The sequence below is a fragment of the Gymnogyps californianus genome, chromosome Z, assembly GCF_018139145.2.
Source record: "Gymnogyps californianus isolate 813 chromosome Z, ASM1813914v2, whole genome shotgun sequence".
Classification (NCBI taxonomy): domain Eukaryota; kingdom Metazoa; phylum Chordata; class Aves; order Accipitriformes; family Cathartidae; genus Gymnogyps; species Gymnogyps californianus.
The window spans coordinates 35,374,279-35,396,965 of record NC_059500.1 but is presented as its reverse complement, the minus strand read 5'-3'; the positions used below and the strand labels follow the sequence as shown (position 1 = coordinate 35,396,965).

General features: G+C 36.4%; 1 protein-coding gene across 1 annotated transcript in view; it reads right to left on the bottom strand.

The window, feature by feature from the left end:
- Positions 1 to 1,057: 1,057 nt before the first annotated feature.
- Positions 1,058 to 22,687, bottom strand: part of SPTLC1 (serine palmitoyltransferase long chain base subunit 1) — a 38,541-nt gene continuing 16,911 nt past the window's right edge. The window contains exons 6-15 of the mRNA XM_050912853.1: positions 19,126 to 19,258; positions 18,170 to 18,299; positions 16,267 to 16,356; positions 15,422 to 15,529; positions 13,900 to 13,995; positions 13,485 to 13,581; positions 12,097 to 12,151; positions 6,322 to 6,439; positions 5,364 to 5,437; positions 1,058 to 4,871 (exon numbers count right to left, since the gene is read on the bottom strand). Of these exons, the coding sequence (XP_050768810.1) occupies positions 4,778 to 4,871; positions 5,364 to 5,437; positions 6,322 to 6,439; positions 12,097 to 12,151; positions 13,485 to 13,581; positions 13,900 to 13,995; positions 15,422 to 15,529; positions 16,267 to 16,356; positions 18,170 to 18,299; positions 19,126 to 19,258 (995 nt within the window). The 3' untranslated portion in view covers positions 1,058 to 4,777. The remainder of the gene's footprint in view (positions 4,872 to 5,363; positions 5,438 to 6,321; positions 6,440 to 12,096; positions 12,152 to 13,484; positions 13,582 to 13,899; positions 13,996 to 15,421; positions 15,530 to 16,266; positions 16,357 to 18,169; positions 18,300 to 19,125; positions 19,259 to 22,687) is intronic.

The following is a 22,687-nucleotide window of genomic DNA, read 5'->3' as shown; positions in this document are numbered from 1 at the left end:
TGACTGTTCTTCTCACTATAAAAAATTTCTTTATGTCAAGATGAAACCTTTCCCTGTGCAACTGGTACCTATTGCCCCTTTTCTTCTCCATGTGGGTCCTTGTGAAGAGCAAGCCTCTGCCCTCTTTGTAGATGCCCTTTAAGTACTGGAAAACTGTGATGAGGTCCACCCCGAGCCTTCTCTTCTCCAGGGAGAAGAGACTTGAATCCTTCAGTCTTTCCTCACAGGGCAGGTTCTCCAGCCCTGTGGTCATCTTTGTGGCCCTCCTTTGGACCTTCTCCAGTCTGTCCCTGTCTTTCTTGAACTATGGGGACCAGAACTGGACACAGTACTCCAAGCGCAGTCTGACAAGTGCTGAGTAGAGGGGGATGATTACATCTCTATCTCTGTTAGTAATGCCCCAAATGTTCTCATTTTTGGCCTGCATCAAATATAAGTTAACCAGTGGATTATACATTTCCAATTCTACTTAAGTTTTTCCTCTGACTCCAATACTTACTGTTTTTTGCCAACACTGGATCCTCTGTTGGAAATGCAGCTCAGTTATCCACAGAGCATGCAAAGTCAGATGGTAACACCTTTGGGTGTTGGTAACACCCAAACAGCACGGGTAAATAGAGAAATCTTATCCATATAACATGATAGGCAAAATTGCAGTATTTTCTTCCGTAAATGTCTTTCAAAGCTGGGGCATATTTCATCTAGACTCAAGAGTTTGTTGATACATCAGAAATTCTATACCGAGTCACAGCAAAACTGTACCTGGCCCAGTGTCTAGTTTCCAACTGCAGTTTTCCATAAGTATCAGCTACCTAAATCTTAGAAATTGGTCATGCAGAGAACTGTCCTTCCCTGATAGATACTTCCAGCAATCTGCAGCTCAGCTGATTTATTAGTTTATGTGACTTTTACTATGCATATTTTGGAATGACCTAGCACACACTGGACAGGAAACTAAAATCTGAAAAATCCATCAACACCAAGACATAGTAAGTCCATTATCTTATTAGCATGAAAACTGCCAAAGAACATAAAAACACAACAAGAAATGTTATCCAGACACTTCCTTTTATTAGGACACTGAAACAGTTTAATGTACAAATGCTTTGTGTTTGTTGTAAATATTTCCTCTGTTTAAGCAGCATTTACAGCTCATGTACATTTCTCCAGTCATCTTAAGATGCAAGACACTTTTGTGGTAGCAACTTCATAGATCAGTGAATGCCAACACTTCACAACCCTGTTTAAAATAATAAAGTCCAGATGGAGTGACAGAAAGGAGACAGTACACCATTCTGTGCAGTGACTGGGATCGTATTTCAAAAGTGGAAAAAAAAATAGAAAAATTGAAGTTATTCAGCCATACCCCTCTTTATTTCTTAATACTCTCCTTATGCATTTCACCTCCTATCCAAAAATGATTACTATAATAAACTGAAAAGGCATCTGTAGGTTTTCCTATAAAAACAATGAACCTACACAAATAACAATCAATTTTTAAATATTCAAGGAAAACAGATCTGTTTAAAAAAGAATATATATATATATATCATGCAGACATGTTTCTTCAAGCCAAAATACCTTCAAAGTATAAATTCTTTCCAGTCCATCCCAGTCCCCACATATTGCAAACAAGTGCTTTCATCAGGACAATTTCAATAAATGGCCACCTTATTACAGTTAAAAACACATTCCTTCTCAACTACCAGATACTAATGTTCAGTAGAAAATAAATTAACATTTATTTTTGATGACTATTTATTATCCTGATGCTTCCACTTAGCTGAAACTCTGTTCCAAATACTTGACAGGGCAAAATACATAAATTAGTTGAATTAAAATTAAGAATCCAGATATTTATTTTCAATAGAAACTCTGAAGTTTGGGATAAGGCTCTTGTGTGTTTGAGTCACCTCACAGCATCCTGCTGAATAGCTTTCCATTTATTCACTAAGACCTCAGCCTTGCTCCCACATCTGAAGAAATGGATGAAGAAGTCCCGTTTCATCCAAACATAACCACAAAGCAACTAACACAGGCTTGTTCATATATTTATCAGCCTAGAGCACTGAGAACTTAAGCACCTTAACAGGCTTCTGATTTTCTAATGTCAAAAGTTTAAGCAGAATCACCTGCTGTCTCCCTAACCCCAACCAACTTTTTTCCCCAGAGCCATCCTTCCCTTCATCTGCTTGCCATGTCAGAGACATTTATCAAAGAAGCCAAGATGAAGAGGGCCAGACGTGCTTAAACTGACCAGGGATACCTCTCCACCAGCTACATCTCATAAGCGTCTTAATTTCTCACAGAGACCATGTATATAACCTGTCAGTAAAACACACATTTTATAACAGTACTTCAACTGCTATCAACCATAGGGTGTTCACTTTAGTGTGATCTAAATGCTTCTTTTCTATATACTTGTAAACGAAAAAGTGGACAAAGGCAGTTTTACCAATGTTTTAATGCTGGGTATGTGTTTGCCAAATGAATCAGATGATAGTATCTCTTAGCAACATTCTTGAACTTTTGTTTCATCAGAACCACTTGGTCACAGCTTTGAAACTGCCAGAAATTCCACTCTGCTTCCTGCCAATTTAGGTGTTATCACTTCATTTTAAAGCAAAAAAGAAAAACAAAACCAACAAAACAAACCCATGCATCTAAAGATTGTTGCTGTTTCTTGAAGTGCAACAAAAAAATTCCCTCCATTTGCAGACAACCTAAAACAAAATGCAAGAAGTGAATATAGATTCTGCAACCTAGTATTTCAATGCTAATTGGTGATTTGGTTACCTTCACAGGTTTACCTTGAACTCCAAAACCATTCATTATGCTGCATTGGAATCCAAGTACCTCATTTGTTCCCAGCTTGTACATCAAAGGCTTGAGTTTACTTGAATATTCAAGTTTCAATTATCAAACCAAAAATAGCTCACAAGCTCAAAGTACAGTGATAAGTTTTAATTTCCATTTCTCGCAATCTCTGAGGGTCTTGAGAAGGTTGATTGTTCTGCACTTCAGTTCTAGTCTGTAAAATGGGAATCAGCTTCCTTCCCCACATTTTTGCTCTTTTAAATTGTTGGCTTCTCACAGGCTTTTACTCACAGTTAATAGAGAAAAATGTCAATGTCACTGAAACAGGAACACTCTTTCACATTGGGATAAAGGTTTCTCTATGCACAGATAATGATTTGACTATTTCAAATAGCCAAGCAACAATCACAAAAGTGCCCGAACACAACTTTAGCTGGTTTATCCGAATGTACACAGGTGAGAAGCTTTGAAAGCCAGCGCAGAGACAGTCACTATGAACTGAAGGAGGCAACGTAGACTATGCTCATCTGATGCAGAATATTCAACAAAATATGGCTGATCATGCTACAAAATCTAATTATATGATAAGTAAAAATCCGAATCAAACATGATTAACTTTTTATTTAAACAATGCTGTTTCTCAAAAATAGTCCTGTAGTCCTTGTAGCGGCAACCAAAAGGCACAGAAGTGCAAAACAACCCAGAATACAGATCAGGCAATTCTTTTAAACGGGAATTCTTAAAGCAAAATCCTGAAATACATAGATATAGTTTTTATTTTATAAAAACGTACAGCTTACTGTCATCCTTCCTTACCAGTTTCCTCTGATTGGTGTAATGTGTCCATCTGTGTAGTGTCCACCTGTGCTTACTGAAAATCCTGACAGCATAGCCTCCAAATATTACTATCCAGTTATGTGGGGATTTTATATGCACATACTGAGTTGTGTTGCAGTAGTATTTGTACCATCTAAACTCTTATTAGCTATCTGCGAGTCTTCCCCTCTAAGGTATAGCTGTTTAGAGATAAAACATAGCACACAGCATTTTAGTGCTTCAAAGTAGTTTGACTAAGCTAGTATTTAGTTGCTGTTTTAAAACCTTGGTTCATTATTCATGTTGCTTATGACTCCTCTTCAAGACTGGTGCAAAGCCCCCCTGACTGAACATACTATAATGGAATTACACCAGTTTCACAATTCAGAGGTTTCAGTTTAGATGTTTTAAAGTTAATAAAATGAAAAACCTCACCCATAATATCAAACATGGATATAATTACATATGAAATGCAGGAAGCAAATAGCATTTAATATGACTTTACCATTAAAGATAATGGAATTCTCTGGCCAAGCGTTCTTAAAAACTGGCTTCCAAAAATGGTTAGAGAAAGATATAAACAAAAAAGAACTGAAGCTCCTCCTATAATTCAATAATAAATGATGCAATATAGTACAAAATTATCTCTTAATGTGTTATTTTCTCCCTTTTGGCAGTACTAGGAACAGCATATCTTCATGGGGGGGGGGGGCGGGAATAATTCCTTCAAATTTACTTGAAGTTCCTACATTCTGAGAATATGCAGAGAAAACGACACATTTTAGATGTTTTTGGGGAAAACTGAATGTTCATATACATTTTTGAAAACGTTAAAGGGTTTGAAGAAATAAATTTAAAACTTTTTAAGATGCAACTTATGAGAGAGTCCTGTATGCAACAGTGATATGCCATTTTAAGGAATGCTAGTAAAGGGTAGAGCTTGAATTGCAAGTACACTGTGTCATTCACCAGTTCCAAAATTCCGCATTCTTCCCCTCACTGCATTTGTACCATTCTGGAACAATCTTGTTAGTCAGGTTTCAATGCCATCAGCGGAAGAACTTGAATAACTGAAGTGAAATCACTATACAGTGTAAAACACTTATCCTGATAATTTGGGGAAAGAGGAATCCAAAACAGCAGTCTAATTGAATACAGACTGTGCAGCTTCCTTAAGAAGTGATGCAGCTTTGTCCAGTTCTTGTTCTGTTTGTTCCACTGTTATCACTACTCGAATACTACAAAAAGAAAACCAGAACATACACAGCAAACTTTACTCCTTCCCTTCAGCTTTAGACTTTTCTTCTACTAATTTTAACACATTAACATCACTATCTCTAGGGAAAATACTATGAATTCAAATTCAACCAGAAACAAGACATATGACTAAACAGAAATGGTCAGACTACGGTTCCCCCCCCCCCCCCCCCATACACAGCACAGAAATTCGACTGTTATCTTTTCTACCTGCAGACGTGCAGCTTATGGAAATGTGCCTGGTAACAGGCAACATGCTGATCACTGAGATTCAGGTAGTTTTGATACAGTTATTTCACGGTATTAAGCATCCTGTAACAGTCACTGAAAATATACCTCAAAATGGAGCCTTTCCCATTTTTTACAGGACCAACTATTCAATCCAGTCTACTAAACAAAACCCCATCATTGTATGAAAAGAGAGAGTGAGTCATATCCAATAAAATGAAATAATATATTGACTTTCTACTAACCTGGGTGGAGGAAGACATTTTTCTTCTTTCTCCAGATAGCGGGCTTGAGTTAATGCAATACCACTATTCATGCACTACAAATAAAGAAAATACAGCAGTCGTCACTCTGGGAACTTCTGATGGCATATCCTTTTGGTCACCAAATACATATAACTAACTTGCATGAGTTTGGTGTCAAGATAACTGTAAGTTCTTTCCCAAATGGAGGTTTTGAAGGTTGTGCAAAATCATCTCTAGTTTTAATACAGCATAAACACATAGAACAGGTTAGGGTATAGCTTCTTTAGCTTTCATCTCCAAGTAATCAGACAAAAATGCTGTATAAAGTAGGCTATTAAATCATATTTAAGCATATTTTCAAGGAAATGAACTTCAGAGTTTTTTTTGTTGTGTAGTCTTGTTTACCTGCCACCTGAGATATAAAACTTCCTCATCAACCTTCATCTCCTTCATATGGGAGAAAGAGAACCAATGTGTATTGAAGATGGAAAAAATACTACATACAAAACATGAGATTCTTCACACAAAAAAGCAAGTTCATGGACTCAAACAAGCAAAATTACAGAAAGCTAGACCTCAAATGGTTAAAATATACCACCAGAACTCTGTTCAAACGATAGCCTTTATTCTTATGAGCATCATAAAAGTTTTCTAAGCAACAGTTTTATATGCAAATTTAACTTGAGTTTTCAAGTACATAACAGGAAATAATTATTTTCTGAAGTAAAAGGTCTAATATATTTTTATCCAGTGCTAGAGACCTAAACATCTGCAGCAAGAAATGGTTAGAAGATGGTCTTTCTATAGCCCTACAGTCAGCAAAGAAACCAAGTTTCTTGCAGCATTCCTGCAAGACATTCCAACAAGTTACACAACAAGCCTCCCTACCCATATGCACTTCATTCATTATTCACATTCAAAGGCAATGATATATTTTAATTGCTATGGGGCCACTTACATAATCCACAACTCTTTTGAGTAACTTCACATCGTTTTCTCGAGATCCACAGCTCTCTTCCAACTGTAGGTGCAACGCTGGAGAAAAAGATTCTCCCACTACTTTTAAGCCACAAATCCTAAAACAAATAAAAAGCCTTTATTTGTTGCAGATCCTGCTTGAACACACATGTTAAAGTTCTAGATAGTGTTTCCCCTTTCTAGGTGGAAAGTGAGAAGAGAGGGATACTTCACTTTAGTAAATACTAATGCAGACAAAACATATGTGCATTTCAGCTTGCAATAAGTAAAGATAACAAAACTTATCAAGTGAATGTCTTGCCTACGGAGTTTACTAAACATAGTTTCAGCAAGTTTGTGTAACAATAGTGACTCCTCCTTTTGCAAAAAGGATTACCAATTCAGAAATTTTGAAAGGATCCTTATGAAGATGTAGGAGAAATGTTAGCGTTAGGCCTTGTGCTGGTTTTGGCTGGGATAGAGTTAATTTTCTTCATAGTAGCTGGTATGGGGCTATGTTTTGGATTTGTGCTGAAAACAGTGTTGATAATACAGGGATCTTTTAGTTATTGCTGAGCAGTGCTTACACAGAGTCAAGGCCTTTTCTGCTTCTCACACTGCCCTGCCAGCGAGTAGGCTGGGGGTGCACAAGAAGTTGGGAGGAGACACAGCTAGGACAGCTGACCCCAACTGACCAAAGGGGTATTCCAGACCATATGATGTCATGCTCAGCATATAAAGCTGGGGGAAGAAGAAGGAAGGGGGGGAAGTTCAGGGTGATGGCTTTTGTCTTCCCAAGTAACTGTTAGGCACGATGGAGCCCTGCTTTCCTGGAGATGGCTGAACACCTGCAAGCTGATGGGAAGTGGTGAATTAATTCCTTGTTTTGCTTTGCTTGCATGCGTGGCTTTTGCTTTACCTATTAAACTGTCTTTATCTCAGCCCACAAGTTTTCTCACTTTTACTCTTCCAGTTCTCTCCCCCATCCCACCAAGGGGGAGTGAGTGAGCAGCTGCGTGGTACTTAGTTGCCAGCTGAGGTTAAACCACAACGGGCCTGTGTGTTGCTGATAAACACAGCTAGTTAAGTCAAGTCTTTGCAGTCTATATTAAGAAAATAAATAATAATAAATCTTTTTACCCACTTATGTGATAAGAAGAAACAAGGTTTATTTTTTTGGCAAGACTTCTGATTTTAAATTATTTCCTGTAGAAAATCTTTACAACATCATCTGTCACTTAGTCAGAAGCTCCTTTAAAACTAGTCATATTACTAGACTTGCTCCCATATCTGTATGTAGGAACAGTTGTTAATCAGGTTCCTAGAATTTGATTGAATGACTGACATTTGATTGTCATTGTCCTGACACATCATATCATCATATTCAGGGCTGAGTTATTCCCCTCCAAAAAACTGTATCCAATACCCAAGCAAGACCTCTGGTCTCCAGAATTAACAGGTCCCATAAACACATGTCTACCATCAGCTGTGATTTTGATTTCCTGACTTTGATGAGCTTGCCTCACACACTTGTAAGTTTATACCCTCATTTTCAAATAAGTTTTCTATTTTTACAAAGTTCAAGACCTAGTCAGAGCAGAAGAGATTTCAAATCCATAAACACCAGAAATGGAGCCTACGGGAGAGAGAACTGGCACTACTAACACACTGAAGCAATGACAACCTTGAAAAAAAAATTATACTCCAGCATGGAAAGCATCTTGCATTATTTCTACAATGCTATTTCAATTCACAGTCCATTCCAGAAAGACAAATCAAATTGATATTCTTCTTCAGCCACAAAACTGCAAACATTCTGGTGTCATTCACCTATGCTTGCAAACTAACCAAACACAGGCGATTTATTTAATACACAAGCACACACACTGTATTTGTCTCACTACTGCACACATATCTAGGGATTGGGGATACAACATTTGGTAACAGAAAGGACAAGGAAAAGCAGTTCAGGGTCCAGCTGACAAGGTAGCAAGACAATACACAGTATAGCTGTATAACATATTCATTCTTAGTTACGTTCGCTAGGAGTGACCTGACTTCTAAGAAGGAGCGTTCCAGAAGTAGGGAGATGAGAGTAGAAGTCAGACAAAGTTTCCCTGTAATCAAAATCTGTTTGCTGGGGAACAGAGTTTGAGACAAGCTACTAAAACAGGTTTTGTTTATAGACACAGTATTAGCTTCTAGTTATAAAATGGACATAATTCTTTAATTGAAATAGATAATCATAAACTGCCCCCTCCAAAGAGGAAATGAGAAAGGATGAATAGAAAGCAAGCTTTGTATCACTTCCATTCAAACCGAGTCTTTGCCTGAACAACATGCTTTGTATTTGCTATACACTTACTCATAGAGGCTGCTTACAAGTTTCAAACTTAATTTCAATCTTAAAACTTTTTCTGTCAGTCACAGCTGTAGTAAACTGAACTACATAATTCATCTTACCCAACAATTCGAAGAAACCCAGAAGTTTAACACGAGGTCTTCCGATGGCAATACTTTAACTTTCATGTAAAGTATTAACTATGTTTTTCTGAGCTTCTGACAAATTAAGATTTAACAAGTATTTGAGAATCCAAGGCATGTATATTGTAACTTTCCCAGCATTTCTTAGCAAAGTGAATTCTCATTTCAGGAAAGTTTCATTTTCAAACAAAAATGTACAGCTTTCACACAAAAAAGAGAGGTCTGAAAGATCTGATTTTGAAGTAACAAAGGAACAAAACTAGCCTCCTGAACTCCAATGCTCCTTTTAAAGCTAGTTCTATATTATTAAATGTGCCTTGGACTGTTTTCTGGCCCTGTGGTGAATGGGTATGGAATGACTCACATCCATACTTTTAAAATCTGAGTCTCCACGTCAGGGTGGCCACATCCAAACTGACTACTGGGAACAGCTCCTGGCTCATGCCAACTCTTGAACTGTATCCAGGAGTGCTTTCAAAGAGCGCTGCTTGGCCTGGGCCAAATCCATGCCACAGATCACTCCAACAATTTGACAAAGCAGACGATCAAAATCCAGTGCCCAGGAATGCTTCCTGACATTAATGTATCAGTATGGATGTAACCTTGGGGAGCTCGCTCCTCACAGCTCTCTGCACCCCAGCTACAAGGCTGGGCTGCAGAACTGAGTGGCAGGACCAGGCTTTTGGCAGTAGGGAACCCTGTGTAGCCAAGCTGCCCTGAACACCATAAACATTTCTATCAGTTTTGCTAAACAGAAAACTAGAATGAGGTCTCACTGAAAAAACGTCAAGCTTCTCTGGAAGGGGAAATCTTGAAAACTAAATCTGCTTTTCCCCAATGAAAACTTGCTTTATTGGAAAATTCTCAGCCAGGTGTAGGATATGCAATAAGTAATGACCTATTTAAGGGATACTACCTCCTACTGTCATGCTTTTTAAAAAACCACAAAATTCTGTCCCATCCATCCTGTCTCCCTGCAACAGAGCTTCTTCGTTTCTATTTACTAAGACACTAGATATTTTTAAATACAAGACAGAAATCTACTTTATCCAAGATTATTAAGAAAGTTAAGAATATTCCTGATTTGTGTTAATCATCCCATCTCTTACTGCATTTTCTTATGCTTTATAAACTGCCATAGACAATAAGAAAGTAGTTCTATGCAGGATTCAGAAGAATTCTTCCATTTCTTCCACAAATCGGCACTTGGCTTGTACCCGGAACAGGAATAAACACCAGTCATTCTTCTAGCTTACAACACTATGGTTGCTTCCCCCACCATAGTCCATACAAAGACCAACATTTTTTTGGAACACTAACCATGCACTGGTCCTCATATATCAAGTCCTAAATTTCATGGGTTAGTTACACTTTGGCTAAACGAAAGATTTCCTTTGCTTTTAATTTGTTCCTCTCACTGTATTTGTTCTATTATGAGAAAGGAGAAAAGCTGTGTATTCTTTCCCACTTTCTTTGTGTACAGTTTTACCATCATTTTAGGCTCTCTTTTAAACCAACAGTTAGTTCCACCGTAAGAGCACCATAAAGAACTGGAGTCAAGCAGTAGTCGTGGTTAGGCAGGGAGGATGAGTATATTTAACATCACAGCATTAAAAAAAAAAAAAAAAAAAAGATTTTTCTGAAAACTTTACCTCCTCTTCAAAGCATCACAGTTTTTCTAGTGTGGTTATTAATTAAAAAAAAGAAAGACACACTGGACCCTGCAAATATTAGTTCAAATCTTCTCTCTGATATTGCTTCATGCAATTGTTAGGATAGTTTTCCTGCTACAGGGCTGCCCAGTTCCCTGGTGGTGTTACATCTTTCAAGTTCTTTCCCAGTATGACCTAGAAGAACTATTTCCTTTGCAATTTTTTTGGACCTCTATATTACCACACTGTTTTCCGTAAAGCAAAAATACAAAAGTCCTATTACAGACACCAGGCATTTTGCCTACTCGTTGATTTGTGACTATACTAATCGCTGAATTTAAGTGAAAAAGTAGAATCAGCCACGGGACAAAAAAGTACCAGCCATGGCTTATTCGCTTCTGTTTTGCAGTGAATATTAACAAGTAAAAGGTTGATAATTTTTCCTTACATTTTTTTTTCCCTGTATTTTAAACATACTTATAATTATCACCTAAAAATGACAGGTACAGAAGAATGTTACAATTATTCTCCATTTAGCTCAATCATATTCTATTACTAGCAAAGAAGAGACTCTAACAGTTTTCAAGTTACTCTAAAATTTTAATTTCAAGCGTAGAAGCATCTGGGAATCTTTGACCTGAAAGCCTATGCATTCTAAACCCGTGTTGAAACAGAACACAGCCAAAGGAGAGAAAGATTTTTTGATGTTAGGAATATTCCAGAGAAGTTGAATATAGCTGAAGTTCTAACATAAAACATCAGCTAAGCAGGAAACTGCTTATCTGAAATAACAAGCAACTCACACTGAATAACTAAGTGACTAATACTACAAAAAAATCAGCTAGTATAATCAATCATGCATTATAGATTTTGTGTGTGTTTAAATGTTATTAATTTCTCTAATATGTAACAGAAAACCGTTGAAGAAAATGAATTGTAAAATACCAGCTAACATATCTATTCTGCACATTCAACAGTCATTGAATAGTCACAGTAATTTTTGTATTTTTAGTATCAAAACCTGTCAGGAAACAAAGCAATTACTCAGTGTAGCCACCTTTTAAAACAGCATAGTGTTAGGAAATTTTAAACAGAATCCTTATTTTTCAGATAAATTCTAGCAATTTTCTATGTGCCTCCAGAATAATGAATACTTCTATTACTATTTAACATTCAAGTCTGATATGTAAGAACAATATTGTATTAAAGGTGATTGCAAGGTGCATTGAATTGTCTGAAAGAGTATCTGCTAAGTTACACCCCAAATGCTTTTACTTAGATTTTTTTTTTTTTTTTTTAAATGCTTATCAGCACTTTGTACCACTGAAAGCTATCACACACTCTTCAATGACTTCAATGTGTAAGGGCTTGCAAACACCCTCGCTAGCATTAAGGTATAATCTCATTTCAATACCTGTAAAGGGATTTTGAAAACTTGGACTCTTTTTAGTAGCATAATAGAGACAGTTGGAAAAGGATGACTTTCTTCCTTTAATACACACCTAATTTAGTGTACATATCCCAGTCTAAGCATCTGTAAAACTAGAAGTAGACTTGGGCAAGGAGAGTTCTTTAAAGTTGGCACTATAAAGGCATGGTCAAATCAACAACAGCCAAAAATCCCCCCAAAACACACTTACCCCTGTAAAGCTTTGTGAATTCGTTCACATTTAGCCCGGAGAGTCTGAAAAATATCTACACAAGGAGGGTGGGAGGGGGAGGGGGAAAAAAAAAAAAAAAAAAAAAGGAAAAGGCTTAGATATTCTGTTTCTACTTTACATTTCTGTAAGTCTAAGATTTCAAAAAAAGCATTTGGAAGGCAAACTAAGATATACATATCTATTGAAGTACTAAGTCTCTTCACTACTCTTCAAAATGTTCCTGATTCCCATTTCTGCCAGGAAATGACAGGCTTTTAAGATCTGACAAATGCACTACTTCCCTTTATCTCATTACTCCAGCTGCGTTGGTTCATGATCATATGGAAAGGATGACACAAACACTTGGTAACAGGATTAAAATGGCAGGTCCAACTTACTTATATCTATAAAATATCTACAGCCATGCAGACTCTGCTCCTTAATCCTTTCACCAACTCACTGTAGATTCTGAAACAGGAAACTTTGACTCCTCGATCTGCAAACCTTGGTTCTTTTCCTCGGTAAAGTTTGACCCTCCACTACAGCTAACAGTCCCATAACTTATTCTTAATTTTTTCTTGCTTTTAACTTCTGAGAACTAGATGTGGGCTACCCACTAGTTTTTATTTATTTGTGACAAATTAAATACTGCATCTCTCTGCAGATGTCCTCCAATCTGTTGATGCTAATGAAGGTTAAAAAAAATACGCACAGAGTTGGCCAATCTTGTCCTTCTCATATGCCTCTCACCCCCTCCACCCCCCGCCAAAAAAAAAAAAAAAAAAAAAAAAAATCTTGCTTAGGTTCTAGCAACAAGGGCAATTCTCTGACTCCTAGAGCAGAAACTCCTGCCTGCCAACTTTATCCAAATGCCCTGTACTTGGTCCTGCCAAAACTGCAGGTGTTTGCACCATGATCATTCCTGAGATTCTTGCCTGGATGCTTACTTGGAGAAGGAAAAAAAAAATTATGTAGTACAAGCAGAAAGGAAAGGGTTGTTCAGTCCTGAGGAAATATATTCCCATTTGTTTCTCTTTAACCTTCCTTCTTCCATTTGTCTTGAAGGAAGTTGTTTTCAAGGAAGAAGCACATCACTAGGCTATAAAGCAGAATAATAATTTATTTGCTTAGTGAAAACCATCTCTGTCCCTCCTAGCCTCAACTAACTTGCTCACTTTCAGCTGGAAGAAGGAAAAGGGAGAAAACACTGAAGAAAAGCAGGATGGGAAATTATATGAAGAAAAAATCATGCATGTAAAATTAACTAGCTGAAAAAGAGAGAGGACTTTAAAAGAGTAAAAGGCTGAAAAATCGAAGTAGGGAGAAGTATGAGTTATTAGTTTTGGGTGAAGAAAGACTGAAGAATAAGATTTTCCTGAATTAAGTACCTGGATTAGCTTCCATAATATTCAGAGCCTCAATAGCAGCAGCAGCTAACAAAGGAGGCAGGGATGCAGAAAAGCAGTAGCCTTGACCAGACAATCGCTGTGGGGAAAAAGACAAAAAAAAAAAAAAGAAAAAAAAAATCACTTTTTTGTTTATAGCAGTATAGACAATGTTTTAAAAGTTAATTCACATACATTTAAACAACCTCTCCGCCACACTGACAGGTTCATGGAAGGATATAAACGTAGGTCTTCAATTCACCTACAATATTTCATAGAACCAGACAGTTTCTGTATGGAATCGCATGTTGCATAATCATTTATATCATAACACTCCTTGCAAATTGATGTTAGTAACTAACTCTCTTTTCTAAGTAACTAATCCTGCCACACTATATAAAAATGAGACCTGGCTTACCTGATGGTCAATAATAAAAGATCTTCCACAGCAAAATCCTCCAATAGAAGCCAGTGAATTTTCCATGTTTGCACTAATAAGATCTATATCATCAATCTGCCAGTTAAATTAACAAGTTATTAAGAGATGCTTTTGATTACATCAAGACTATTTATAATATAAACCTATTGAAGATGTCTCTTGTTTCATATTATCATGAATACTAGAGAAGATCCACCAAATTATCACATATTAAAATTAAGCTACAATTGAAATAACAGTTTTCAGCAACACAAAAGGACTTTAGAAATTGAGATTCATGGATCTGTAGATAATTTACATAGGATCACTCTTTTCCAGGCATTGCAATGTGAAGAACACAAACAGAAAAACCAAATTATACAGATACTGGTGACAATTCCTCAAAGCACTCAGTGTGACAGTGTCCTTTAAGAATGAAAGTAGTCCCTCTGCAGTCAGTAGGAATTAGAATGTGATTAAAATTGAGCATAAGCCTAGTTAAATCAGAGTTTGAACCTTAGAGACACAATTGTCTTATTTCATTTGTTAGTTGCAAACTTATTTTTTGCCAGGCTCTGTAATGTACACTGATGACCACTGCTACAAATTCCTATTCTGAGCAGACAAAACTGAAAGCTTATATTTGTAAGTGAATTTAACATAGAAGCCAATTAATCAGATGGTACTTGGCAAGCATCACAGTAGCACTGTTTGTTTCCTTTTCTAAAGCTGTTTAACATTCATTTTCTCTTTCCCACATTCGGTATTAAGACACTTAAAGTGAAAACAATAGGAGATAGGGGAAGACAGAATGAATTCTCAGAATTTGATATTTCACTTCCAAGCTGAACTCAGACACTGTCAGAATGTAGTGAGAGATGCTCCACACTAAGACACTGGCAACCAAAAGAGCACTTCTTCCTTCCCCAGCTCAGGTGGCTGTGGTAGCAAACAACTGGAAGGACACTGTTTTGGATTTCCAAAGTACTCCTCAGCTGAATAAACACAACAAAAGGTAGACTCTTGGAAAAATAGTTTGGCTTAATCTGCCAGTAAAGTAGTAAGACAACATCTTTGAAAGAACCATCAAAAGCTTTATCCTGTTTTTCCCCACTGGGGTAAAAGGTAATAGAGCAAAGTATGCTGGCTATACACTGAGAAGATTTTTCTGACTTACCCCTAGCCCCCAAATATTTCTGTGTAAGCATGACACTTTTAAGTGTATGTGGCTGGAAAATACAGCAATCATCATCTCACTGAGCGTCCAAAAAAAGGAAAAAATTATGCATTGTAAAAATTCTTTTGTTATCTTCCTCACTAAAGATAAGCAAAATTATTTCAAGTAAGCACATGAAAGAAAAGTGCCAAGACCTGAACACTTTAAGACTGATAAAGAAAAGTATGTTTAAATTTCTATCATACACTAAACATTGTTAATGCCACAGGTATAAGAAATCAATTGTGCAATTTGCTTCCGTCCAAGTCTCTTGTTCACAAGAAAACTCACAAAAAAGGCACTTACATTTATTCCAAAGTGTTCAGTAATTCCTCTTCCGTGTTCTCCAAGGACTCCAAAGGAAAGGCTCTCCTCTAAAAATATTCTAACTTTGTATTTATACTTCAATTTTATCTAAAACAGAGCAAATGATATAAAATACAAGTCAAGCCCATCAGAATTTGGTAACAAAATGGGTGGGGGAGATAAGGTAAAGACAGACAAGTACAGTATCCTGAATACTGCAAAAATGTCAGCTCTGGAGTTGCGTTCTCTCATTAAGACATTTTAAAAGCCTTCAAAATTCTTCTACCATGTAAAACCAGAGCACATTTCATAAATGTTCATGTACCAAAAAATATTTTTTATTTTTTTTTTAAATAGGCTATGAAGTACTTTCAAGATGATGCATTTTCACAGCATTTCTTCCATTATCCACTAAAACATACCCTGCACAAAAAGCCAATTTATGCTGAATAGCAAATGTTTTCCTTGGAGTCACTGTTTATGACAACTGTGTGAGGGTTTCTTTGAAACTTCGTAATTGTTTTTAGATATACCTCAGTTTAACGATTTAGTATCATACAGCATAGCTGAAAATACAGTATATTTTACACGTTAAAAACTAAGACCATAATCAGATATTAATTTGCAAGTCTCATTACATATAGCTTCAGAATCCTAATCCTGATCAGAAGTTTCAAAACAATGTAAGATCTGGGATCGCCATTTCATGCACGTTTGAGAAAGCAAGAAGGTAAATAAAAAAACTGCATGCAGAGCTCTTCTATATAGGCTTGACTATATGATGCTACAATTTCATGAGCCACATGTCATATGCAGAGTTTAAAAGGCAAACTGAAACCACTTACCAATTCTGGAAGAGGGCAAACGTCTCCTGTGTTCATATACAATCCTTCCACTACAATAAACCTTCGAGTTACACGGGCCTTGCGAGGATTCTTCAGAGAAAGATACAGTTTCAGTTCATATCAATTATTACTAACAAGTGAAGCTCTGAAGATTTTTTTACAGGGAAGGACAGTAATGGGAAGGGAAGGAATATAATGTCTCTTTTTCAAGTAAGCTTTTACTTTAGTTTAAACTTAGTATTTATCATTTGTACAAAAGTTGAAATGCCTCATTGGACTAGTTTTTCTTTATTTTGTAATAATTTTAAAGCTTTTAACTCTTTCATAACCAATCTATTTGAACTTTATGAATAAAATACAAACAATACAACTACAGAACAAATACTACAAATCTTGGTATCTATTACATTCATCATTAGTCTGAGCATTTAGAAAGCTTTTCAACAAGTGGTTTGTGCACCAGGATTCTCAATGTAGCACAAACCTCTCATGAGCAGTGTCTTCATAAAACACAATCCAAAAGTATTCATAACATTCAAATTACAATCTCCTTGTCTGATGTCTGGACAATATAGGCCGTAAGATACCCTGCACTAGTTTCTGTTTAAACTTCAATGGTATGATTTGAGTTTTTTTGTTTTAAAATGCCATTCCCCTGATATTTACTTTAAACCTTATTGATATCTTCTGATCAAGGATATTAAGTTATGCTCCTTACCTTTTCCAGTTCTTGTAAAAAGATTCAGAGAACATCTATTTGACTTTTCCAAGTGGAAGGCACCAAAACTAGGCACAGTCCACAAGGTGGACCAACTCTAGTGGTAAGATCTACCCCTTCCTAGTCAGTATGTCTTAGTTATACACACATGGTCTATATTAAGCTCCTGGCCACCAACTTTATGTTCACATTCAGCTAATTACATTAAGAAACTTTAACCATGTAGCTAAATCAAAGCACTCTGCTGTAACAAACCAAATGTGTTACACAAATTGCATCACTGGTCTGTCAACCACATCTAAAAACTCATATAAAGATTATCTGACAAAATTTATTTTCCATGAAGGTATGTTAACTAGTACGTTCTCTATAAATTTGCTATTAATCAGATCCATTACTGATTTAGACTGATGTTAAGCTTATTGGCTTATAACTATGCAGTTTATCTACTTCACTTTTTCTATGTGTTAGCACAAAATCAGCTTTCTTCCAATTGTCTGTAACTTTCCAGCATTCTGTGAATAAGGCACATAACGGTGATAGCTCTTCAGCTAATTCTTTTAAAATTCATTTAACCAAGTTATCCGTACTTGCTGATCCTGATTTTAGTAGCTGCTTTTGCACACCCTTTTGTATTACTGTCAGAATGAGAAGCAAGCCATCAAACTGACCCAAATTTTTCAAGTGAGAGAACATCTTAAGAGTTGAGTGCAAAATAGGGGAAGAGTCTAAGAAAAAAAAAAGAATCATGTTGATTCTATAAATTAAAGGGTTAGGACTAGCCGCTTCTGTGTTGATTTTATGGTGTGGCATTCAAATTGACAATTGATTTGCATGATTTATTAGGTAAATGCAGTTATACAAATTTCTAAAAGACCAAAAAAAAGCTCTGTAATAGTATTTTAAAAAAACCAAAATAATCTCACACTTCAGTCATCTGCCCATAAAGATATTCCCCCACTACCAATGCCTGTGAGCTCGCTTCCAGTGGTTACGCAAATGCAAATAAATAAATTTTTAAAAACATTGATCTTAATTACATAAGCAACATTAACTGCTCAATACAGTGTATGAAAACCAAGTTGCTGCCTGTAAGCATTGCATCCATTCAGTTACACAACCCAGTAAAAAAATGTGGGGGAGGTGGCACAAAAGAGTACAAATATTTCTTCAAAGGAATGGTACCTTTTGATCTTCAGTCTCTTGTTCTTTCAACAGTCGTTCAAGGTCAGCCATATCATTATGCTTAAATAACTTGATGTTACTACGAGATGCTTGTAATCCCTTCTGAATAGCAAAGCAGGCAGCTTCATCTCTGTAAATACAGCAAGCCCTTCTAAGTTTGCACTTGGTTTAACAATAATTCAAAGCTGGCTATGAGGACTGTCCTGCTTTTGAGCAGATATCTGTACTTAGGTGTAGTTAAAACCAGATTTATTAAAGCATCATACATTTTATTTACATTTTGAAAACTCATTTCCAAAGCTTCTCAACCTTCCTACGCATTATAGCCACTAAAAGCAAGCCAACAGGTTTTTTTCTTGAAGTGTATACTGGTCTTTTTGTTTGTATGTGACAGCAGTTTATTTGAGCACAGCATTCCATGGATCAGGTACAATACTACGGTAATCATCCCAGAAACCTCTCACTCCATTTGCTCTGGGTCTTAGAAAAAAAGGTGCAAAGATGTGCCTGTAACATTTATAGTGGTCCTCCAAGTATTCAAAACCTGCTTTTTAATATCCTTTGGGAATTACTATCTTAGTGTTCAAAGAACTATCCGACATTTTTAAGTGCTGGAAAAGCAAATCTCTTGAGCATGATGGGGTATGCAATATCACATCTGCTTAAGTCGAGTAATCTTTTAAAACTGGCAAATCAAACCTTCTGCACATGCTAAATGCACTAATTTCAACCAAGTTGCTTTTAAATACGTTAAGATCTTTTGTCAGTGAGAAGCTGAAACAATACAAGACAGCTGAATCCAGGATACACTGGCATCTTGAATAGTGTGCACAATCCTTGATCAAAACCAGCATTATTTTCTAAATGGTTAACTTAATATGATTAACAACAATAAAAAAGAAAAACTGAAAGGAAAACTCTTTAATCTGGAATTTCCCAAGTGGAAAACAACTTACACAAACACAATGTCCCCTCTTTTCGAATACGCAGGAATAGCACTAGCAATTGTTGCAAATCCATATGAGTATATAATAGCTTCCTCGGTCCTCATGAATTTTGCTAGTCGTTCTTCTAATTCTAAGTGCACATCTATTTGAGAGAAAAATTGAAAAGATCTTAGACAGTTTACTTGTTTTCATATCAGAAAGACTATCATTGCTTTTAGCAACCATCTAACTGAAGCAAACAGAATATTTATTTGAAGCAAGAGTTTTACAACAAATAACTTAAACTGACACAACCCAATATTAATCAGAAGCTTTGATAGATCTGAAAATATTTATGTAACGTGGTTCTCTCATGTTCTTATGCAATGGTAATTAAAATCTACTTGTGATTAGACCATAAGTAAATGATGCAGCGTTCCTGGACTGTGACTAGGGAGCACAGTTACTACAGTCAGACAACAAATAGCTATGTAATTTATAGCAATTAATGAGGTCCTGTTGGCAGACTGTCAGTTCTTCCAAGCTGATGCTTCCACTACATATAGCACAGCCATCATTATAACAGAAAACTGCTCTTGTCAGGCTGCAATCACATACCATCTCCTAAATGCACTTCAGCCAATTGAAAAGGTCGCTTATCTCCATGCCAGAGATTACTCACCCTTAAGATAAATTGACACAATTAGATACACAAGCATTTCCCAAACCAATTCGGTCAAAGTGACCCATGTCAGAAACAAAACACCACTAAATCCAAAGATTAGGAAGGATAATACCACATGGTGATTGGATTGTTGCTGCAGAAAGGTGACCACAGCATTAAGTATTCTGCCTAAGCAAAATAACCTGTATCAGACAAACTGTTATTTTAATTGTATAACTCTCTTACCACTACCTGCTTCTGCTACCAAATGTTAGTCAGAGAATCATGCCTTTTATCAACTGGAAATAAACAAGATTAAAGGGCAAACAGAAGTCCTTAGTGTGTGACTTGAAAGATTACCATTGGCCAAATGTTACCTTTTTGCAATTACTGAAAGTTCATTGAAACTAAAATCAAATGAGTCAACATCAGTCAAAAATACAGATTCTTCAGTAGCCTACAAGGCATGGTTATGTCAATGTTGCTATTTCTAGCCAGGTACCAATGGCAAAGGAGTAGGAAGAAAGGGCTTTATAAAAATCTTAACTTTGCCATACTAAACAAATATCTAGCATAACCTTTCCCCAGAAGGGCACATCCACCTGATTCATGTATTTATACAATAAAAGCAAAAGGTACGTCTTCAAACAACAGCCTCCCAATGACAGTCAATAGCAATTTTATCCACAGACTGCAAACTACCAATCTTCAATAATCCTTTCCTAATGTTTACCTGAGCATCTAAAAATGGAACGGAATTCTTTTATTTAGTTTTCCACTGGTTTTAAATGGGAACAAAAAGTTCAATCACTTATTATTTGAAAGTTTTCTTCTGCTACCTATCACTTTGATCCAGCTGTATTAGATATACCAAACATTTGGAGAAACCTAGAACAGCCTTTCTTCTCCAAAGTCTTTGGAAGGAAGGACACTGATTGGAGTTATCTAATCTACTTTCTGATAGAGATTTTAAGTAGTTCTTTTTCAGAACCTTTGTGTCTTTTTCTTTATTGTTACATGGACTTCAGGACCAATGCAACGATCTCCAGTCAGGCTGCAAAACGGGATGGATGAACTTTGATTCAATTATTCAACAAAAAGCCCAAGAAAGATCTTTTTCTGGCAGCAAGCACACACACACAAAAAAAAGAGGCTGGCCACATGGCACTTAAAACATGCAATATAAACAACATTCAGCCAAAAATGTTCCTCCTTGAAGACCTGCCAGTAGAGAATAACAAATTAGGGGAAACAAAGTAGAACTACTACTTTGAGTGCCCAGCCATTGATACCTAATGGGGAAAAATGTTTTGTTTGAGGGTAAAAGACCACCTATATTCTTTAACTAAAAAACTGGAAAAGATGACGAGACCATCACAGTTAAAAATGAAAACTTGCATGCTTCTCACTGAGCTTTACTCAGCAACAACCTGAGCAAGGGCTAGGTAAAAACAGTGGGCGAAAGAAATACTGTCAGCAATAATGAGCTAACGGATGTAATCAGATTTCTGTTACAGAAAAAAGTTTTACAAGCCTAGTAAATTTTGCAAGGGCAAGAACATTTGAGTTCAGAATGACATACAGCATACACAAATTTGGTACATCATTACATAAGGGAATGAATGCTTTGTATAATTGTGAGGTTGAAAAGCTTAAGACAGTATTAATTAAGCCTTCACTACCATTCCACCGTGATAAAAACAGAATACTATCTGACTCTCACATTCTTTATTGCAATGATTTGCTTTAGTCTGGTTACATCACTTGGATTATTCTAGCTTAAGTGAAAGCTGCAAACACTACCTAGAGCACATTTGCACAGAGGAAGATACGATTGCAACAGCTTTCTACATAATTATGAAACCTTAATAAAGCTATTATTGTCAACAACTGCTACAAAGTGCCAGCTTAATGCCTAGCATGTGCTCGCGCACAAGTCAAAAGCAGAAGAACTGAGACCAAATCCCACATCATCTTTTATATATTTTATTGGGTAGCCAGTCCTGATCTTCACAGTAGTACTGAAATTGTGGCTGCTAGGCAATCAACAATAGCCTTAAAAAAACCCCACCACCAAAAAAGTGATACACTCCTCAGCTGTCATTATGGAGAAAATAACCATAAAGATTCATTATGTGTGAATATACTAGTATTTCAAGCTTATCATAGGATAAAGGCATGGATGCAGTTTTCAGGGATACAGCACAAAGCAAAAATGTCTTAATAGGGACTCGCTAAATTTACAAAATCCCTTCAAACAGGCAGAGATATGAAGAATCAAGTCTCCATTCAAAATAAATTATAACACAATATCTACATTTCCAAATAAAGAGATCTCTAATATTGATATGAAATATCAGCCCCTAAGAGGGGATAATTCTGAGTGACAACAATTGACAATCACCAATTAAATCCTATATAGTTAAGTAAGAGGAAACTACATAGTTCTGGACACAACATGACTCATTTACCAAAGTCACAGCACACAAAAAATTGTGTGAAAAGTTTGAAGCATACAACATCACTGATGTAAGAAGTGTTTCTTATCAGAGATTCATAATCGCGCAATATTCAAACATTTAAAGTCAAGGGAAAACAGGAAGACAGTTTGGGATCCAACAAGAACAGCAGGTGTTTGTCTCAGATTTTAAACCAATTCTCCATTACTTTATCTATAAAAGATAGTATCTCAAATAGGTGAGTATAACATCATTTCTTCACTAGTGATGTCATGCAGCAATACCAGAGATTATATCCCCTGCTTTGTGAAATGGAGCATTTACCCAAAAAAATTCAGAAGCCAATGAACAGTAACCAAACTAAATGCAAAAGCTATACAGTTTGGATCTTAGGATTAGACGTCCAAAGAGGGCAGGAAACAACCCAAACAATCTCTCACTTACCAGAGAAAATGAACTTTTAACCAGA